This window comes from Taeniopygia guttata, chromosome 3, assembly GCF_048771995.1.
Source record: "Taeniopygia guttata chromosome 3, bTaeGut7.mat, whole genome shotgun sequence".
NCBI lineage: Eukaryota > Metazoa > Chordata > Aves > Passeriformes > Estrildidae > Taeniopygia > Taeniopygia guttata.
The window spans coordinates 47,078,291-47,099,458 of record NC_133027.1 but is presented as its reverse complement, the minus strand read 5'-3'; the positions used below and the strand labels follow the sequence as shown (position 1 = coordinate 47,099,458).

Sequence of the window (21,168 nt, the reverse complement as noted above, 5' to 3'; positions counted from 1 at the left end):
GCCTTGAAAAACAGTGCAAAACAATCTACACTGCAGTCATTTTAATTTTGCACTTTGGGTAAATATATAGCAGTCACAAGGACTCACAGTTTTGTAAGCATGTATAAAAGTAAAGGAGAAAATGTACATTAGAGACCTACTACTGTTGACTTCAGTTAACCAAGTTTCTGTTACAGTTTTAAGAAATGAACAGGCATTTGTATTATGTAAAGTTTTACAATAGCACAACACATCAGATGTTGTCCTTCATAGTTTTAGAAATGAATTAAATGGAATTTAGCCTTAGAAAAATTTGGTCCAGTATTATTGTAAGTAGTATTTATTTTGTTAGAAACTTTGACTTGTAATATTTAATGTTTTTGAGCTGTTGTTGTAATTGTTTTTGACAATACTGTTGAATTTTGATTTATTTGTATTAAAATGTAAATACTCTTCCCATTTTTTTTCTCCCCATTCTCCAGCTGATATGGGTTTTGCAAGATTGTTTAACTCGCCTCTGAAGCCATTGGCAGACTTGGATCCGGTTGTGGTGACATTCTGGTACAGAGCTCCAGAGCTGTTACTTGGGGCCAGACACTACACAAAGGCCATTGGTGAGTTGTCCTGTAAGAAAGATGTTTGCCTGCAAGTTCTCTTAAGGATAGTAGCCCTATAATAGATAGTATGCTCAGCTGGCCAGCTAGTTTTGGGATTTTGTCACTGAAGCAGTAGCAGATGATCCCATCCATGAAGGGTTAATCAAGATTAAAACTTTTTGAGGACTGTGCTTTTGTATTTTGATATAACCTAGACATTTTAAATATCTATTTTGTTTTGGTTTTAAAACAGTAATATCCTTTGAATTGGTTTATATGTTTTCTTAATATTGCCTTAGAGATCTTGTAATGTTGTAAACCTTTAAAAGGGAAAGAGCTGTGACATTCTTGTAGGATGTTACATGTCCAGATGCTTCTATGAAATGTGTGTCTTGAGAAGCAGAAGGCTGGACTCCTGTGCTGTGCATAATGTGCAAATCATTTCCTCCTGATGACTTACGAAGCTCCATGTTCAGGAAATGCTGGTAGCCAGGCTCTTTCTGCCATAGTAAGTTCCAGAAACACAGTCAGCCTTGGTGCCCAGCTGTCTGGAGAATTAAAGCATTGAGGTGTATGGGAGGCATGATTGGCTTATATATTGAAGTGCAAAGGAAACAGTGACCCTGTTTTAATAGTGTTAAATCATTCCTATGAGTACAGAGGTGGCTTTCTTGGCAGGCATTTTTCTGTTGCAGAAGTTTTTGGAGATGCTCTTTGGGCCTTTGTTCAGAGAGTTACAAAATACTGTGTTGTACTGGCATCTCAGTTTGAGTGTTGTCTTGGGTGGATCAACACTTTTAAGGCTCATGGTGTGGTTTTTTAAAAGTATTTCCTGTTTATTCAACTACCATATACAGCAAAAGGTTTGGAGAATGAATGAACTGACACCTAACTTTTTGATGTAGACTTGTGCTTCCCATTTCTTTATTGCTTTTCCTGTTCCATTTGGAATTCTCCTATGCAGAAATTTATTTGTGTACTCTAGGAAAACTCTGCAGCAAAAGCTGAAGTATCAGAACTGAGGAAAATCTGATCCATTTCAAAACCAAAAACTTGGTCCAAAGAAAAATACTAACTGCAGACAGTTTCAGTCAGGTCAAAAGGGACCCTAGGATGTTTCTTGTTCATGCTCCTATTCAAAAAAGTGCCTACTATGAATTCTGCCTGGTCTGTTGAGGGATTTGTCCAGCTACATCTTGAAAACCTCTAAGAACAAAGATTTCACGCCCTCTCTGGTTAACTTGTTCCACTGCAAAATCATCCTTGTAGCAAAGAAATTTTTTTATACTTAGTTACAACTTTTGTTTTGGTTTATGCCGATAATCTCTTGCTCTTCTGTTGTATGCCATTGTAAGGCCCTAGCTCCATCATCATGGTCACCTCTGTGTAGGTTCTGGGGGGGCTGCTCATAGATTCCTCTTCAGTCTGAACAAGCCCATGTGCCTCATTATCTTCTCCTGGAGTAGATTCTCCAGCTTCTAACAATGCTGGTTACCTCTGCTTCTTGCCTTTGTTACTCCACTCTTCCATGGTTGTTACAGCCAAGGCTGCCATTGATTATCATATCCCCAAGCAGGTTCTTTCTTCTTCTTCGACAGCAGATCTGAGGGATGACACGTATAGTTTACCCCTAAGTCCACTAGAAATCTTTTCAGCATCCCTGAAGTGACCCTGCTTATGTTCTGTTTGTTCTCCATGATGCCCCATGGTCTGTTCACCTCCTCTCACAGCTCTTTTTGCTGGTGTCCCAGTGCCGTAACCAGAGTGTCTTTCCCAGTGTCACCCTGCAGACTGTCTCCTGCATGGCAGCACCCTCCCTCTGGATCTCTACCTCACCTGAAACAGAGGCATCCCAGGGGATCTGCTCCAGTGGGAGCTGGGGATGGAGCCTTGTAATGCCCCTGTCCCTTGCATGGTTCTGGCACAATCCCATAGTGGCAGGAGCAGACTCTTATGGCCTGCTTTGCATCTCTCACTATGCAGAATGGGCTGCTGACTACTAAATCTGTGTTTGCTGGAGTGTTTTAAAAAAAATACCAACAGGATTGCCTCAAATCAGATGCTACAAATCAGATGCTTAAATTGCCCTTTGTTCATAGCGGAGAACACTGATGTGAATGGACCAGATTACTGAGTGACCTGCATGTGTGGTACAGGGAAGTTACCTCAACTGACAGCTACCTGGTTTTGATAGATGGCTTATTGTTTGGAGATTTGGGTGAGTGATATGTATCACTATCTCAAAGTATCTCTTTGAAGGGTGAATTAGTATAATACTGTTGTTTGTTTAATTATGTCATAAATAACTTGGTTCTTGCCCTGAGGGATCTCTAGTCTATACTAAAACACAGGCAAGAAGTTCCTATGAAACGTCAGGGGACGATGGTACTTTGGTGAGATCTGGTTTTGCTAGTAGTTTATTATTTCTGAGGCCTTTATTTCTTTTATCACACTAGTGAGTCACCCAGGAGGGGTGTGAATGGTTACATAGTACCTGGCATGTAGTGTGAGTGCTGAGGGCACTCAAAACTGTTTGGGCAGCAAAATAAAAAATACAGAAATGAAAACAAGGAGAATTGCAAGTTGAGATTTGTAGGCTGACTGAAGGGTTAGAGAACATGTGATTGAAGAGAAAAGAAAAAAGGTGCATGGAGCTGATCTATGTAAACGCAGCTTTAAGGCAAAGAGAAGTAACAAAATGACAGTAGTGATGATGTTCATGCAGTTTATTGAGTCCAGACTTGTGTTTTGCTTCTAGCACTATGTGCACTTTAAAAAAGGCTGTTTTCATGAGCTAAGCATGCTAGTGAGAGTTTAATTCAAACGCTAATATTTTTGGCAAAAGATGCAACTCTTAAAACTTTATCATAAGTCTCTGTGCAAGAAATACAATTTTAATATCTCTTAATATTACATAATTTTCAGGAAGTCTAAAGTGTTGCTTTTAGTTAGAACTCAGAAATTAAGTAAGATTCTCATTTAAATGCTCTTAAGTTGGAAACAATAATTTTGAAGAAAACTGATTAGATACAGCAGATTATGGAGAAGAAAAAGACTATTTAGTGTAGCTACTTGTTTTCCATAGCCATTTTCCCATGTCTTTTGGATAATACATAACTTTTATTGATTAGTAAATACAATTACAATAAGGCTAAAAGCAGAGTTTTCTCTTTCAATTTTGTCATAGTGAGAAATATTTTTGTTTGAATTTACTAGGAAATCATTGCCATTACTTCTCTTCTGCAATATCCTAACATTGGCCAAGAGTTGCTATATGATTCAGATGTTTGCTTAGGTTTTTACAGACTTCATCTTGATTTTACTTAATTTAATTTTATTTTTTTTTTGTATTCTACAAGTAATGCTCTCTTTCTTACCTTTGTTTCACATATAATTTAATTATTAGCAGTGTATTCAAAATATCCTGGACACTGTCTACTATAATGTCCAATTTGGTTTTATTCTTGTAATAAAGCCTTTAGGTGTGCTTGCTTGCATGTAAATAATTCTCATACAAGATCAAAGACTGAAATTAGAATTTGACTTTTGACTTGTTCAGGATTTTTGTCTTTGATTTCTGTACCTGATCTTAGTTGCATTTTAGGGGTTTAACTTTGAGGGAAATTTGAAGTAAATACAATCTGTTTAGAAAGTGCTATATATTACACAAAACAATACATAATTATATTTTATTATTTTAGGTGTTACTTTTCAGTGATATTTGTCCTTTATTTAGTTTGTCTCTTCCTAATAAGTAAATATTCTACTTTTAATTTATTTCCTTGCAGAACAGATAGTTGTTCATCCTATATATAACATCATGTTTTAAAGAGATGTAGAAATCAGGAGAATATTGTTGCTGAAAAGCAGAAATCACTTTTGCTTTCTCCATGTTAAAAGGATAATAAAAAGCCCATGTTAGGGTTTCATGGAGAGTAATATTTTATTTCCTGAATTGTGAATATTTGTAATGTAAGCCCTACTTGTTAAAAGAAGTTTCACATGTAATATCTTTTACCATAGTTACAAGTAACTAATTTACCAGATGAATGCAAATTGGGAAAATGGTGTAGAAACCAAAGTTCATTCTCTATTCCATTACCTCAGTATGAATTTGTACTAAATTCATTATTGCCTTTGAAGGTTTCCTGCATTTTCAGCATCAAAATTCAGAAGCAGAATATGTTTCTCTGTGTTCATCAGGTCTTAATACTTTAGCAAAGATGTAAAACCTGCAAGTAAAAGTAACTTGAACAAGCTTCAGGTGAAACCAAGTAGCTGCAAAAATGTAAATTGCTTGCGATCATAAAAACTTTTATAAAATTACTGAACAACTAGAAAGTCCAGGACAACAGAAAATGCCTTTATGCTCAAAATACTTAAGAAACAAGGTTGAAGTTAGTGGCAAGGTACAGTGCTCCTTTCATGTATGAGCAGAGACTTCTGCAGTTTAATTTTAAAGAAACTAAAGGAAATGACTGTGGTAAAATGAAAGAAAAGTTAAGCTGACTTTGAGCTTGAAAGGAGACATTAATCAGAGTGTGTTTTTTCACTCTGGGAACATCAGATTAGAAAAGAATGTTTTAGTAGGTGAAACAAATAGTAAAAACTCTTTCATCATTGGTTTTTAAGAAAGCATGTGGCAGTCTCCAATATGATTCATTCTGGGGCATCTTGTAGCATATCAAGGTAATAACATAATTATGACTTGTTTTTATCAAGCTGGAGCTTGTATAGTTATCAGTGCTATCAAACAAGCTTGTTATCTTACCTCTCTTTACCACTTGCCTTAATTAAAGCAATAGCTTTATGTTTGATAAATGGCAGATGACTTATAGTATTTTAGATGGTTTGGATTTTATTCACAAAAGAATTCTTTAAAGTTCAGCCACCCATTAAGCAAGGCTAAAACACTGTCCTGAACGAAAAAAAAGATGGGCTTGTTTATAGTGAAAAAATAAATCTGGAAACCTGAGAAATCTCCATTTCTTAGGTACCTTTTTGCACTTGTCTACATTATAGGTCAGCAGAAATGTCAGAAATGGCTCTGTGGCAACTGCATTTACCATCCCAAATGAGGCTTAGACATAGAGAAACTGTAATTCAAAGCCTTGGTAGTGCACTCTCACTTCATTCTATTTCCAGAGTACCATGCAGTTATGAAAGCTGGAAATGTGTGAAAGGTATAAGCAGATATCAAAATGCCTTTGAAAACAAATGTCACAGGAAAATATTTGGTGAATCAGAAGGAATGAATTTATAACAAATGCTGAGGGTTTCAACAATTCCATTTGACCTCATGCAGGAATAAAAGAGAGGGAAATATCTGGGGTATATTATGTAGGATTTGGGATGGAAATATGTGCATATGTGTTCCATATTGCCTATGCAGTGAGTCCCACACATTCCGAGTGCATCAGATGTCCCTACCGTGCATGCACAGATTGTTGGCATGCTGGCCAGCCTGTGGGGCCTCTGGAAATCTTGGACTGATGCCCGAAGCTCTTTTGGTCTCATGTTCTGGGAGGATTGGAAGGAAAAAAAATAAGACCTATCTGGAAAATCTGGTAAACCAGAAATTACAGGTGGGATCAGCCAGAAGATTGAAAGCTCTTCAGGAAAAATATACAGAGGAGGTTCCCACCTGTGGAGCTGCGGGAGCAGGGGGACTACTTTTAAGCCTCCATGAGAAATAATTAAGAAGAACAAATCCATGGTTAGTCTGCATTTGTTGCTGTATAGGAATCCACATTCTTGTTTGTGAGAGGTTGTGATTTGAAGAAGGGGTTGTGGAAAAACTAGAAAAATAAACTAAATTAGAGAGGTTTGGAAAATATTCATTTATGCACGCTGAATAGAAACTCTCAGGCTGCACTGAGAAGGGAGCCTTGTTCATGCCCTGGGAAATGTTAAACAACATGAGGGGTAATTGGATTCAGATGATGGTAAACTTGTTTTGGCATGTGGTAAACTTTCTTAATTTTTATTATCAAAGTTGTTCTTATGCTTTTTCTGAGAGGCAAAATATTTTAACAGCAAGGATTAATTGTTGCACTCTTATCTAGTTATTGCAGGTACTGGATGATTTACTGCTGTTTTTTCTTCTTGCTCTCTAAAATAGCAAAATATGTCTAAAATACTATACAAGCTTCTTTTATTAAAAAATAGAAAGCATTTTTTACTACAATAATCTAAGAAAGGTAAAGTTATATAAAGGATTATTAGATCACCTAATTAGAACATTTTAAAGCTATATTAGTATTTGGGAAGCTTGGGATGCTGACAGCAACTCATGGAATATTGTCTGCAGGATTGTTGCACACTTTGACACATTATTAACTGTTTTGTGCTCTAGTTCCTTCCTTTTTCTAAATCCTCTATTACTCTTGCTTCTCAAATATGTTAAGTCTAGAAATCAGCTTGTGGTCATTGTCAACTCTGAAGAGTCTGAGAGGTGTGTAGTAGTTTAATAGTCAGAAGAATGAGAATGGTGCTGTGGGTCTGGCCTGTCCCTGCTGGTACAAAACCAATAGACATACTGTAATGTCAGGCAGACTAAGTTTCGTTTCTTAGGACAGTGAGCTGGGTCTCAAAAAACTTGGCTTTAAATACTGATTCAGTCCCAAGGGTTGTATGTAGTTGGCCACATTTAATTTATTCCATCCCAAGTGTTGTTTCATTATCTATAAATTGAGGACAGTACTTAATGGTATTGTCCTGAAGACAAAGTCAGTTAAGGATAATAGTGAACTCCAGTACAAGTATGCTGTAAATCATTTTTCTTAACTCAATGAATGGATTATTTGTCTGAGAAACTGAGATGTCTCTTGGCAATTAACTTGAGAAATTTACACATTCTGGACATTAAAAAAAGCAAAAAGGAAAGAAAAGGAAAACAAAACCACTAAATCTTGAACACAACTACAATCTGCTAATTGTCCTGATTTGGATTGCTTGGTAAATTAACCTGTAAACTTCCACATGTGGTCACCCACTACTTTTTCTATTCTTACGACACTCTCCCCTTGCAGCACTTATGAAGGGACGTACTGGATGCTTTTGCCATTTTGTTTAGTATTTTGACAGATTTGCTGCTGCATGATGATTACTAAGACTTAACTCTATATGGCTTATTTTAGAGCAGAAAAAATAATATAAAAATACTCAGAAGGCATAATATCCTCTATAGCAATACCTCTGAGATAAAAACCCATTTTTGAGCAAGAGGTACCTTTAAAACTCTGTCTGCGCTTAGTCCCGTGTGCATCAAGAATCATTAATGATTTGTGGGCCAAAAAGCCTCTATACTGGTCGTAATTTTAGTTCCATGTCTTTTTTCCTTTTAACTCTTTTTCCTCCAAGTATTAGCTTTGTGTTTTTCCAAACTGTTAATAGCCATGAGGACTCACATGGGCAAGCTTTTTCTTCCCTAGTATCTCACTGACTTTGCCCTTTACCAGACAGATAGATGAGTTTTGCAGCTGCATGTTGATTCTTTAATCTTCCTGAGCAACATATGCCATGAACTCAGTTAAAAAAAAAAGATTTAGATTTTTTTTTAAAAGAAAGATTACTTAGGGAAGTAAGACAGGAATTTTTCTCATGAAAGTTGGTTCCATAAACATGTTACTCTCAGTGTATTGTGCAGTAATGAGTAGCTTTTAATGTGCACTTTTTGCTACCAAATCTGAAAAGTTGGCTCCTAAAAGTTGATTTTGGCTGAAAACCAAGTGCCTACTCTCCTAACAAGATGCATACTTCTGGTGCAGAGGAGTTGTTTTAGCTGATCCTTCAGTTTGATCATCAAGCATAATTACTTCAGCAATTATCAACTGAAACTTTCAACATAACAGCACTGATTGAGTAGAACGACTGGTTTTCAGAACAGGTGTGATTGCTTCATAAGTTGACTTCTTGTCAATAACTGTGATTGACAGCAGAATTACTCTTCACACCAGTTTGTTTCATGTATTATCCAGTGGAGTTGCTTATAATTATGTCGGAGTTATTGTCAGTGCCCTACTGGAAATAGTTGTAAGGCTGAAAACCTTAGTAACAGACATGTTAAGATATTTTAAAGTAAAACACTCTGTTTGGAAGGACAAAAAAGCTTCTCCAGTGGTAGTGTTTGGGAGGCAAGGTTTCTTCATGCGCATTTCTCTGCACTGACTGAAATAAAGTAGGCATCAAAAGCTTTGATATCTTCTAGAAAAGGCTGTCATGTCTTTTGAATTGGAACAGTCCAAGAAAGTATTTTTTACAAACGTTCCTTGTTATAATTCAATCTACCAGATAGCGCAGGTTTTGCTCACCTTATGTTAGCTCTGAAGTTTCTGACGTGTTGGATCTATGAAAAAGTTGTAATAGTTAAAGACACAAGCCAAGTGAGAGCACACAACAGATAAAAAACTCACTGTTCCTCTTTAGATAGCATGGAGTTAACCTGCAAAGAGTTCCACTGTCTGCAAAATAAGCTGTTTTATTAAAATATTTTGCATTTAATTAGAAAAAAGTATATTTCCCTTTCAAAGAATATGTACTGCTTTCTTATTTGCTATTGTCAGTAATTTTTTCCACATGATTTTATGAAATGCAGAGCTGTGCCTATTTCCTGAAAAGTTCTGTAAATACTGTTTTACCTAACAGTGTCTAATCTTGCCTTTTGTTAGTTCTGTCATCATTATAGGAGGAATAGTAACAATTTCTGTATTAGACCTGCCTAATACTTTGCAGTATAAGAGAGATTCATGACCTTTGCAATAAGTTTTCATACTTCTTTACTTGCTACAGTTTGATATTTGGTAGCAGGAAGTAGCCCTGAAGCTACAAAGGTGCCTTTTATCACCCCTTACATTCCTTTTGAAGAGACTTTTGAAGAGTTGTCAATGAAAAGCCATTTTTCTTTTTTCCCTTGTTTCCACGAAGCTTGCCAGGGTACTTCTTGGACCCTTGGAGATATAAGCATGGCTGTTGCTGAACCAAAAGTAGCAGTATGTTTTTTACTAAGTCTTGGAGGTGATGGAGTTGTCATAATGCTCCTCTGCCATCTCCAACTATCTAAAGATTTAGGATTAGGGAAGACGCGAGACTGTAACACCCTTTCCATACCAGAAGTAAATGCTTGTCCCACTGACTTAATTCATTGTCCTGAAATGACACCAGCTGAGGCTGTAGCAACCCCAGATTCTGGAGGAGCTGAGAGGAGAAGAAGATGGAACTGTCACTCTATTCTGCATTCATGCAATAATCACTCTATGCTCCTGAGGAAGTGAGCTGCTCTAGTGCTAGCTAATATAGTAGATCACCTGGTTTATGCAGTAGTAGTCTTGGAGACACAAGTGAGGAGTTAAAGAACTGCTGATGACAGTGTGGTATGTAGGATTCATGGGTTGAGGCGGGATAGGAGTCTTGAGAAGACAGTCACTGAAAATCCTTGCAAAAGCAATATAATGTTGGTGAAGGTTTAATTGATGGAAAAAGTCAAATTCTTGTGCTCTGGGGTTACAGCTGTTGGTAGGGTATCAGTCTTGATGATTCCTGTCTTCAGGAATCTGCACATTTTAAATACAAGGTTTCATATAGAACCATAAACCTGGAATTTCCAAATTATTGGATGTGAAGTTCTGAAAATCAAGGATTAAGTTCTTTTACAGGATTTTGCTGTTTGAAATAATATTTTTGCTGCATGAAAAGACTACTTAGGGCCTCTGGATTTGTTGCCACTCCCTGTATTAAATCTATTGTACCTGTGTTGTCAAGCTTAGCACAGTAATTTTAGTGTAATGTTGCAAGCTAGATAATGTATCTAATGTATAGCAGAAGTCTGAAATAATATAATCCAGGATCTTCATTTAATGATATACTGAGGAATAGAAATTCAGGTGGGAAAAGAAAGTATTTTGACAGCCTTGAATACCTCTGTTAAGAGAGAATGTTGAAAGCCTGGCCCATTAAAGCATTGCAGAAAATAACAATTTATTTAAATGAATTCAGAATTCTAGTCAAGATTCTTAAAAATTTTTAGAGTTGTATTAATTGAAATTAATTAAATTGTTAGTGCAAACATAAGAAGAAGGCAGCTTAGTTTAAAATGCTAGGATGAAGGCATAGAGGTAAAATGAAAAGGATGGTGCATTTCATTATTAATTCAAGTTAGTATGGTTTTGCAGTTAAAAGTTTTGAATTATCTTGACATTACATCATAGCACAGAAGATGATGCACTTTTGAAATAAAACATTCTTCTTAGATACATGGTTGGCTGGCTCTGAACATCCCTTGTATTAGTGGGAGGTGTTGTTTCTGTCTGCAGCACAGTCATCTTTGTGTCTTTACAGTGTAAGTTATTCTTTAGTCAAGGTCTGTTGAGATGCTGTTTGTTAAAAATTGGTCAACATTTCCTAACATCATGGCGAAAGCAAATTTCTGACTCTTAACCCACTGACACCATTTTTTGCTTCCCTTTGAAAAACCTGTCACATGAAAATGTTTGACCCCCATTTTCACTTCTTAATAGAAAGTGTCAAATTTAAAAGGCTAGTAACCACTTCCTCAACCTTCTCTTTTGCTGACTAAAGTCTAAATGAAATACATAAAAACTTAATGTATTAATGGGAAGGTCTTTCCCTTGTCTATATGTATTATAACAGAACATATGTAACAGGCATGTTCTGTTCACCTTACCAGACCAAAGAAATCCCTCTTTAAGGATATATTATTTTCTTAAATCTAATTTCTAATGCTAAAACCAGCATAAAAATAATAAACTCTTTTTCAATACTATCTCTGTGCTCCTAGAGTCTTGTGTATAAAGATTCCAGGTCCGTCTAGAATGTGCTCAGCAAGAGATGGAGTATTTTTTTAATAGAGGTTATATCTTTTTATTAAACCAATTGATGGCTATTTGAAAAACTTAGACACATTTGCCTGTACAACCCCATTTAAAGTTTTCAGTCCATTGGTGTGTTTGTTGTCCTTGCCTTGACTTGAAAGTTTTGGAGGATCTTAAATAAACGCTGTAGCTCTTACAGGTGGCCTGAAAAGCCCTGTATGGGCTAAGGGCTTGCTAACTAGCTCTTGGGTAGCCTGGTTGTTGCATTAGCCCTTGGCATGTGCAGGGAGGCTGTATTCTGCTGTCTGTCCTGCTCTTCACTGTCTTTACCAGCATTCACATGTGTCCAAGAGAGTAGACCTTGTGTTCAAAATGTTCAAAACAACAACAGGAAAAAAGCATTTTGGTCAAGTACTGATGCTATTATGCTAAACCTCACTGATAAATTCCTCAGATTCATTGCACCTAAATAGATGTTTTCCAAGTCTTTACTTGCTTTCTTTAAGAGAATTTTATTGAAGAATTCTATGAGACTAAGAGAGTAGTTTATTTATTTCTTTTCTTGGATATAGTTAAGAATTATGATGTATTTAATCTTGGATTCTGTCCTGTGTTCAGTGAAAACTTTTGCTTAATATGCATGGGAAAAGATGTGTCCTTTTATGAGTCAAGGCTATTGCTTAATAAATTGTCTTATTGTCTTAAGTGGTCATACTATTCTTAAAGAATATTTTGAAGATACTGGAAAGAATACAGAAATGAGATTATTGTTCCACAGAAATGAAAGAATACACAAGCATTTGTCTGCTTAATCAGCTCTATCATTGAAAGAGCATCCCTTTGTTCTTGCTTCTTGGCTACAGTGCTCAAGTAGAGCAGGACATGCAGGATTTTCTCAGCTGACCTATAAAGCTATTAGAGTCCCAGATTTTAAAACTGGGACATAGGCAGCCATACAAATATTTTAATAATCTGTGCACGCAGGCATTTATATAGGTAGTCTGTTTACCAATCACAATTGTCCATCCATAAAAGGCTGGGGTTTATTTCTTTTCATAAAATTATATAGTACTTGAGAAGTTTTGTCATAGTGGAAGGATATTTCAGTGGAGAACATGTTTGAATGGAACCTGAGGAAGTCGCATGGGTAAGAGTCACTCCTACCCCTCTTTTCAGAGCCTGGGAGCAAAATTGGTTTGCACTGGGGTCCAGTGTAAACCTGGGGAAAGTGAGGACTCTGCAAGTCTTGGGGGTGGAGGAGAACATCAACAAAACAACACAGCCCAACAGACAGTAAAAACCTTTCACCATGGATCAGTCCTGAAGCCGAGTGACAGTAGGAGAGACTGTAGGAAACAGAACCATCTTTACAGGAATGTTTGTGTTACTCTGATAAACTTATTTGCATCCTGCCAAGACATCAAGATGGGAAAACATTTCCTCCCAAGATGGGAAAATATTAGTACCCAGTTCAAATCTGTAGGACCTTTGTTGTCCCAGTTTTCAGTGGGTCTGGGACATAAAAAATGGATGCCTTCAGGAGTTTTAGCTTTGGCTCAGGAGCAATGAGGCCACTCACTGTCTTGATCATTAGTAGAGGGGAGAGGAGAGAATTAATTGTTGGATAATTTTTGCCACTCATTTTGGTACTTGCTTTTAAAAAAAGTTTTTAATTAAATTTAAAATTTGCATTATAAGAAACTCCTTTAGCGAGGCAGATGATGTGCATTAGAATAATAATACACTGTACTTGAAAAATACTACTTGTGTGTTTTAAGGTTTGCTCTGTCAGTGCCCACTGCTGAGGAGTAGTAGGTGTTTACTTGGAATATATTTGAAGTAGATATAATTATTTTTTAAGTTTCATAAATGGAAAACCTTAAATGGAACACTAGACAAGGACTTTTCCCCCATCATTAGACCTAAAATTTGTATTTGGTTGGCTACTGTGAACAGTGAGGAGATAAATACTATTAAGATTGCTTGTATCTATGAAGTGTTTAAACTTAGCAGAATTTAATGAAGCATTCCTGCTAGAAAAAGTGCCACATGTGGTACGTTATTATTGCAAATTATGAATGTTTTTAGAAGAAGCAAACAAAATAACTAACTAATCTTGGCAGAAAGTCATTCAATGTGAATGGTATCAACATATGCCAAGGATGTGTTCAAGATCAGGTTACATCAAATGTTCATGAAGAAAAGAGCCTGACCTGCATGAGCTGCATGACTGCAAGGCCTTTTCTATATATTTAATCTTTTCTTACATAAATTAAAGCTTCAGGTTTTCTGTACCAAGTATTTTGGGTTACTTTATATTACTTCTTTGGAGATGAAGAATATCTGGCAAGAAACAAAGGGTTGAACCCCAGCATGTGAACTCCTAGAGACTATAACAATTGATCAAAGTTAAAGTAGTCTTATGTTTGACTTGCCCAATAATGCCATCCCACAGAAAATTATAACACCATCTTGGGATTTTCCAATGTTTATATAGATGTAATATCCAGTTGGTACAATGTTTGTCTTTCTGAATTCTCAGAGGGTTTAAAATGCACTCTCTGTACACTGTATAGTGGCTTTTCTCTCACACAGTACAGTTGATGAAGGAAAAACTATTTTGAAGTTTGCTGTTTCACATCAGGGAGGTTCCCAGTTCCATTTTGCTGTCAGGGAGAATACTGGATTACTAGATTTTACCTTTTCTTCATTAAAAGGATAAGGTCAGTCTGGATAGAACACTTATGAATGTAATAATGAGTAGTGGCCTGGCCTCTCCCTCACAATGTGATAAACAATGAACACTGTATAAAGCCACGAAAACTAAGAGAGCTGCATTTCTTTGGGCCTCTAGATAAGCCATCTCCAAAAGGATTTGCTATCATATGAAAATGAGTGAATAGATACTGTTAAATGAAGATTCCATTCTTCAATTAATAAATAATTTCCATTCTGGAGTAGATAATTTATGCCTACTACCCAGGCAGCAGTTGTGATTAATATGCTGCATTAGTTGCTTGAGTAGATAAAATCTCAACAGCTAAAGAGCTTGTTTTCATGCAGATAAGGCTAATAGGAAAATCAAAGGAAGATAAAACCTCGAGAATGTGATGTAACACACAGAGCAAGTTACACCCTGTCAAAACTGTAAAGTCTGAATGAAATGTTATCAGATTTTTCTGTAAGGGAGGTTGGAAGAAAGGATTATATATTGGGACACCTCAAGCTCCACACCTGTAACATGATAGAAATAGAGCTGGTAAATAGAATGTGATGGTAAATAGAATGTAATGGCTCATTTCTTTATTTCCTACATAAGGAGAGCAGTACTTTTTCTTAAGGACACCCTTTGTCTTGTAGGCAGCATGGGCCAAACACCACCATTGAAAGCAAGTGAAGTTTGGAGTCTCAGAATAATTGCAACAACCAAGAGACTTTTCTTGGTGTTTCCTTTACTCTGAATACAGTAAACTAAACTCTGGTTAAATAATTTTTTTATCTTTTAGACTCATACATTACAGTTAAATTTCTTTTTGTATTTATTCTGTTAAATTAGAAAAAATAAAAAAGTTTTCCTAGGGTCATCCAATTTAACTTTAATTACTACACAAATCTCCACACTCTTGTATTCAGCAGACTATGCTTATTATTAATCTGATCTCAACACCTTTTCCAAAGTTGTTTCCCCCAGTATCCCAGACACATATTTATCAGTATAGCAAATCCTTAAAACCAATTTTTTGGGGGTTTTTGTTTGTTTGTTTGTTTGTTTTTTGTTTGGTTTGGTTTTTTTGAGCTGGTAACAAGCTTCTTCTCACTGGCAAATTCACATTAAGATGCATAAGAAACCATTTGGGTCATACAGAGCACTAAGATGGATGGTAATAACCTGTAACTAGAAAGCATACGTGTAATCTGAAAAGCTGTTCTCTTGTAAATTAATGGTTTTTTCCACAATAGATTTAATCTAAAAAAGCATATTAATGAGAATTTTATGAAATAGAAGGGTTTTCTTTTATTTCAGTATATAGAATCATTAAGGTAGAAAAAAATGTTTAAGATCATGAAGTCCAACTGTCAACTAACATGCTGTTGTTTTCTTTATGTACATGAGATGTAGATGACACAGTTAAAGTATTGTTGCTGTGGGAATCAGTTGTCAAGTAGGATTTTAATTTTTTCAAAATTTGGTACTCAATCTTATTACACTTGATTAAAATTAGGATCCATTTTTCCTTTTTAACTAGTTTGTACCATTTGGTTAAACATATGAGCCATTAGTCTTCTCTTTAGTATTTATTTGGTTATCAATTATCTGTTTGGAATTGTTCTGAAATATGTGGTAGAAGTATTATTTCAGTATCTTTGTGAGGGATAATCTTTGGTCAACTGAATGCCCTTTAAGCTATGTTGTATGCAAATATTTTGTAGGTTTCTGACATAACTGTGAACATGTTAAGTGCTGGACTGCCACTGTACCAATTGGCTTTCGAGAGTTTAATTTTGTTTTATAGAAAGCATATCTCCAGATTTTACCCTTTTTAATATATTGTGTTAATGCATTGTTTTTAAATGTGAAGCATTTAGTCTTACTGTTGTATATAGGTTGAGAAATCATGCAGAAACAAAAACCAGAGCAAATTATCCCCCTTCTTTTGTAGATATTTGGGCAATTGGCTGCATATTTGCTGAACTATTGACTTCAGAACCTATATTTCACTGTCGCCAGGAGGACATCAAAACAAGTAATCCTTTTCATCATGATCAGCTAGACCGCATTTTCAGTGTAATGGGATTCCCTGCAGGTAATTTATTTTCATTAAAGCAGCCAACATAACTCTAGTGAGTTGTTGTTTGTTGGCTTTTTCCTAAAGGAAATTACTAGGTATTTGTATAGGTACGAAGAAACTGGCAGTTTGATGGATTTGGAAATGCTGGCAATTAAAGAACAATAACACTGGCCAACAAACAGGAAGTCAAACAACTCCTGTAGTTATTTCTTCCTGAGTATTACTTACCCTACACGTCCAGAATTCTAACTGCCTTTTTTTTTTTTTTTCCCACACTACTGAAGATAAAGACTGGGAAGACATAAGAAAGATGCCAGAATATCCAACTCTTCAGAAAGATTTTAGAAGAACAACGTAAGTAATGATAATGTAACAACAGTTCATTGAGCATGGCAGAGGCAGAAATCAGTTCCTATGCTCTGGAACTGGGTAGAGGATTTTGAAGTATTTGGGTTCTAACACTGTGGCAGCTGTCATGTTTGAATTAGGTGGTTTACATGAATGGTGTTCTCTCCCTCAGCTGCTTGTTAAGAACATCAACTGAGTGGCCTTCTCATTTCTCTAGAAGGGGTTGCTATAATTTTAATTTAATCTGTGGCAGACACAGACAAATGAGCTTCCTTAACCCATTTCTATTACATATCAAAGATAATGTTCATTTTGTGTGAGAAAGAATAGGGAAGCGCTGGTATTTTTGACAAGTGCATATGTGGAGGCAGCAATGTATTGGACAGAAATTTGTATTGAAGGTAACACGTTCAATAAGTTGCAATTCAAAGCCTGTCCGGGATCTGAGAATTTTCACTTTTACTGTTTCCTGTAGTGATCTGTTATCACCACTTCTATGCTTTGGCTAAATTAGTCAAGTGGTGATAACAGATCAGAGCTGGTAAGGAGTCACATGGACTCCTTAAAGTAAGGTAGAGGACATGGATTTGGGAGTTTTGGATTCTGTTTCCAGCTCTGACATGGATTAATTCCATTGGCTTTACACAAAATATGAAGCTTCTGTCTTTTAAAAATGGCTATAGATAACCTCTGGAGCTATAAATTAAAGGCAAGGCATATGTCATAGGTATTTAGGGCAATTTTGGACTTGGGAGCTGTAAGGACTCTATATGGTTTTCTGGAGGCTGGGGAGACAGAATGGTAAACTAACTACTCTGCCAAGTTATAACTAGAAACAATAGTTTAAATGTTAAGATGTGATGAACTGCTGAATGCTTTCTGTGGCAGAGTTGCTTTAGAGAAACAGGGTATAAACTTCAAGTTGTGTCTCTCTGTCATTGTCCTTATCAACAGCTTATCCATATACTATGATAGTTGCATATTTCATGGAGATAATCTTTACACAGTTGATAGCACTCCTATTTGGTGAAAAGCACCAAGTTTGTGTGCAACTGCTAGATAAATATCTGACATGTCTTCTGATAGCAGTTCTTTTTACAGTTTACTTCCTGAGGGTTGGGAGATATTTCTGTGGTCTTGATAGAGTTCCATGTTTTTAATGCACTGTATTTCAGACATGTCTTTCTTTAACTGTATTTTTCAGATATGCCAATAGTAGCCTCATAAAATACATGGAGAAACACAAAGTCAAGCCTGACAGCAAAGTTTTTCTTTTGGTAGGTGCAACTTGAAAATTGCTGTGATGACATGAATGAAATTGTATTTCTGAGGGTAATATCTGTTTTCCTATATCATTATAAAGAACACCAATGTTAAAGAAAGCTATTTATCACTAACCAGCCATTTTTGAAATGTGTTTTCTTCATACACAAATTGCTTAAACTGCTGGAATTGAAGATCTGAGAGTCTTCTCTAATTAAGATCTGCAAGGCATTTGTATACACAGCCTTACCTTTAGGTTTGCTGTGCAAATAAGAGAGTGAGTATAACTTGTGTCTTGATTCTGTCTGGCTTCAGAGACCTGAAGAGCCCCCAAAAGCTAAAGAGTTTTGTGAAGAAGGGGAAGAGGAAAGGAAAAATTTATTTCCTGTAGTAATTTGGTTTTTCTTTTTCTTCCTCTGACAGTAGTCCACCACTGCTCTGGGGATGATTCCAAACAAAATCCCTAAACATATATTTGCTGGTTGCCTAGATGAGTCATCCATTGTAGGCCAACACAGGGTTGCTGTGTCTAATACAGCATAATTTCTGGATGTCTCTGTGATGACTTAGTGCTGTCTAAATTTAGGAATGAAGTTCAAAGTGACTTTGCTAGTGCTGTGTACAGGGAGCTCTGTAATGAGGCTCTTAGTGCAGCTTGACTTTCAGTGGTCTGTTTTCAGTTACAAATTCAGCATAGCAGTCATCTCTCTATGTCCTGGCAAAGATTTGCTCTTTGACTCATTAGTTGCTGCTGGATGATGACACAAATAGCTGTGGAAACAGAATAGGTTGGTTCCAAGTGGGTGGAAGGGAAGAATTTCCATAAGAAGAGTGAGACTTGTAGAAAAATTAATTAAAATTTCAAACTGAGCTTACTGGGCACACGTTGGAGTCACCTGGAGGGTAAGTCTAACTGAAAAGACGACAATTATAAGAGACATCATTATTTAACACATGAATTTCCATATTTTCCTACCACAAGTGAAATCCACCAGAAAACCTGCTTGCTGTCAGCTTATATTACTAATTCCCTAAGGCTGAACACTGAGTTGAGACTCATCTTGGGTGGGTTGGCTGCTTTTTCCAGGGGAAATATTAACCAGATCTCTGAAGAACAACAAAACTAAGCATACTTTGCCCTTCTTTCTGAATATTGTGACAGACTCAGTTCTCTAAATCAGGTAGTTTGTTAGATTTTTCTCACAGTTCAAGGAATGAATAAGGGTGGTTTAATGATCAGAGACAGAGGCTGATCTCAAGTAGGTCAGTCTCCCAAAGCTCTGAATAAGAATGCCCAGGAGTATGGACTACCTTCCTGATATCTCATTGCTGTACATTGGAGGTACATGTATTGTGAAGCAGACTCCCTAAAACTCCTTGTTCATATCCAAGGTAGTTATTTTTATGAGATGATATCCATCTTGCAGGTGACCTCTGAAGACATTTGCTTTGTAGCCATCATTGATTGAGACTGTGCTAATGAGTACAGGAAGTGTGGTGCATGGGGAACAGATGGCTTCAAGTAGATCAGTGCAGGATAGCAAGTAACTCTCGACAAAGAGAATGATATTATGCCATTCTGCTGTTTGACATTGAATGATAATGTCTACATGAAGGGCAGAATGTTTTCCATTCAGGGAAAAGCATCTGTTCTTGCTGTCCTGGAAAAGTTACAAACATAGCATTCATAGCTGTCATGTCAGGCCAGTGGAGCTTGAGAGCCTGAGAGCTTGAGACCTGCTGGAAAGTATGAGATTTTGATGAAATCTAGTCTCATTGGTTTCCTATGTTGTCTTAGCATCTGCTGCCCTAAAAACAAATTGTCTCCAGACTTTTTTTTTTTTTAATTCATTTTCCCAGAAACTACAGATAATCAGAATTTCTCAAAGAAGTTAGTTCACAGTAGCATCACCAATAGGCAGGTTATTTTCTGGGAGTGATATTGTGGTTGGTATTACTTGGAATGGGCTAGCTGATTGTATCCTCAGGAGTGAAGCAGGAATGATAATGGAAGGAGTCCAGGGGGCAGAGGCTGAGGCCCTGTGCTTTTCTGTCAGCGATGACATCTGGTACGAAAGATCAGGAGTGGCCTTGTACAGAATATACATTTTTGTCCCTGCAAGTCTCTGTGGAGGAACTGGGAAATTTGCATAACCTGTAATAGTGCCAGCAGCTGCTGTAGCTGACAAAAAATTTTCATGTAGGGAAAGGTGATATGAAGTAAAGATACTGAGTACCAAACTATTGTCTATATTGTATTGTGTGAGGTCACTATGTAGAGAGCCAACATATCATTAGAAGTTCAGTTTGTGAAGGTGCACAGAAAATGTAGGGTTAAGAGTTACTTCACCACACAAAAATACAGTAAGTACCCATTCAAAGCCTCCAGATGTATACAGTGCAGGAATAGCTTGAGGTGTATCTCTAGGCAAGCAGCAGAAATCCATTGAGGAGCTAGTTGCAAATGAACTGATAGGTGGAGAGACAGTCGAAATGGCTGTTTTGCTGTGAGTCTTTTGAGGTCTGTGGCCAATAAAGTATGTGAATAAAAAGAGCTGGGAAGGAAATGGCAAACATACAGAGAGTCTTGAGAGTTTATCTATCAAGCAGAATTAACGACAACTATTGAGAAATATGATTTCTTGCATTTCCTTTCTTGAGGAGGGTGAGTGCTTTTATTGAGGCTGTTTGCTGTAGCATATATATAGAATATAGAATTGTATGTCAGGTTTTTATTTTATTAGAATAAAAAGCCCCAAATACCCATGCCAAGATCACATTATTTTGTTGAATATCCAGGCAGTTTTTGTTGGAGACCTGAAAGAGAGTTTGAGCTGAGATGTCCTTTATGGAAGGAAATTTATTTTCAGTACCAGCTTGAATTAAAAGAGTATTGTGTGAGAGCAGGATACTGTACAATGTGAGCACCCAAATTTCCTACTGTAAGTTTATCAGAATGTGATAAATAAGTAACTATATTAAATGGTGTGATATGCCTATAATTCCTGTTTTATACTACTAATATATTGTAATCCTCTTTTATAGCCTACTTTAATCAAAAGCATTCTAGCTAATAAATTTGTGCTTGTTTTCCTCCTAGCAAGGAAGAAAGGTTACTAGGAAGGGTCTGTTCCTTCTCATTTTGGTACCAATTAGAGTGGGTTTGGAAGCTGCATGAGTAGCAGAGTGCTCTGATTCTGGAATGTTGCCAGTGCAAGAAATGAAGATTTATTGTTTCCATTCCTAAAGCGATATGGAGACTCCTGGTTGTGTTCAGTCCATTCTGACACTTTTTTCCTTTTGTGTCAGCTATGTAGAACAGTATAAAAGCTATACATGTACCACAACAAAACCTATTATTTA

The 21,168-nt window shown here is 36.5% G+C and overlaps 1 protein-coding gene across 3 annotated transcripts in view; it reads left to right on the top strand.

Annotated features, from left to right (window-relative positions):
• Positions 1-21,168, top strand: part of CDK19 (cyclin dependent kinase 19) — a 138,201-nt gene that overhangs the window by 103,261 nt on the left and 13,772 nt on the right. For all 3 annotated transcript variants that reach the window (XM_072926785.1, XM_030267746.4, XM_030267745.4), the window contains exons 6-9: positions 462-593; positions 16,066-16,209; positions 16,479-16,548; positions 17,747-17,819. In XM_072926785.1, coding sequence (XP_072782886.1) covers positions 462-593; positions 16,066-16,209; positions 16,479-16,548; positions 17,747-17,819 — 419 coding nt within the window. The remainder of the gene's footprint in view (positions 1-461; positions 594-16,065; positions 16,210-16,478; positions 16,549-17,746; positions 17,820-21,168) is intronic.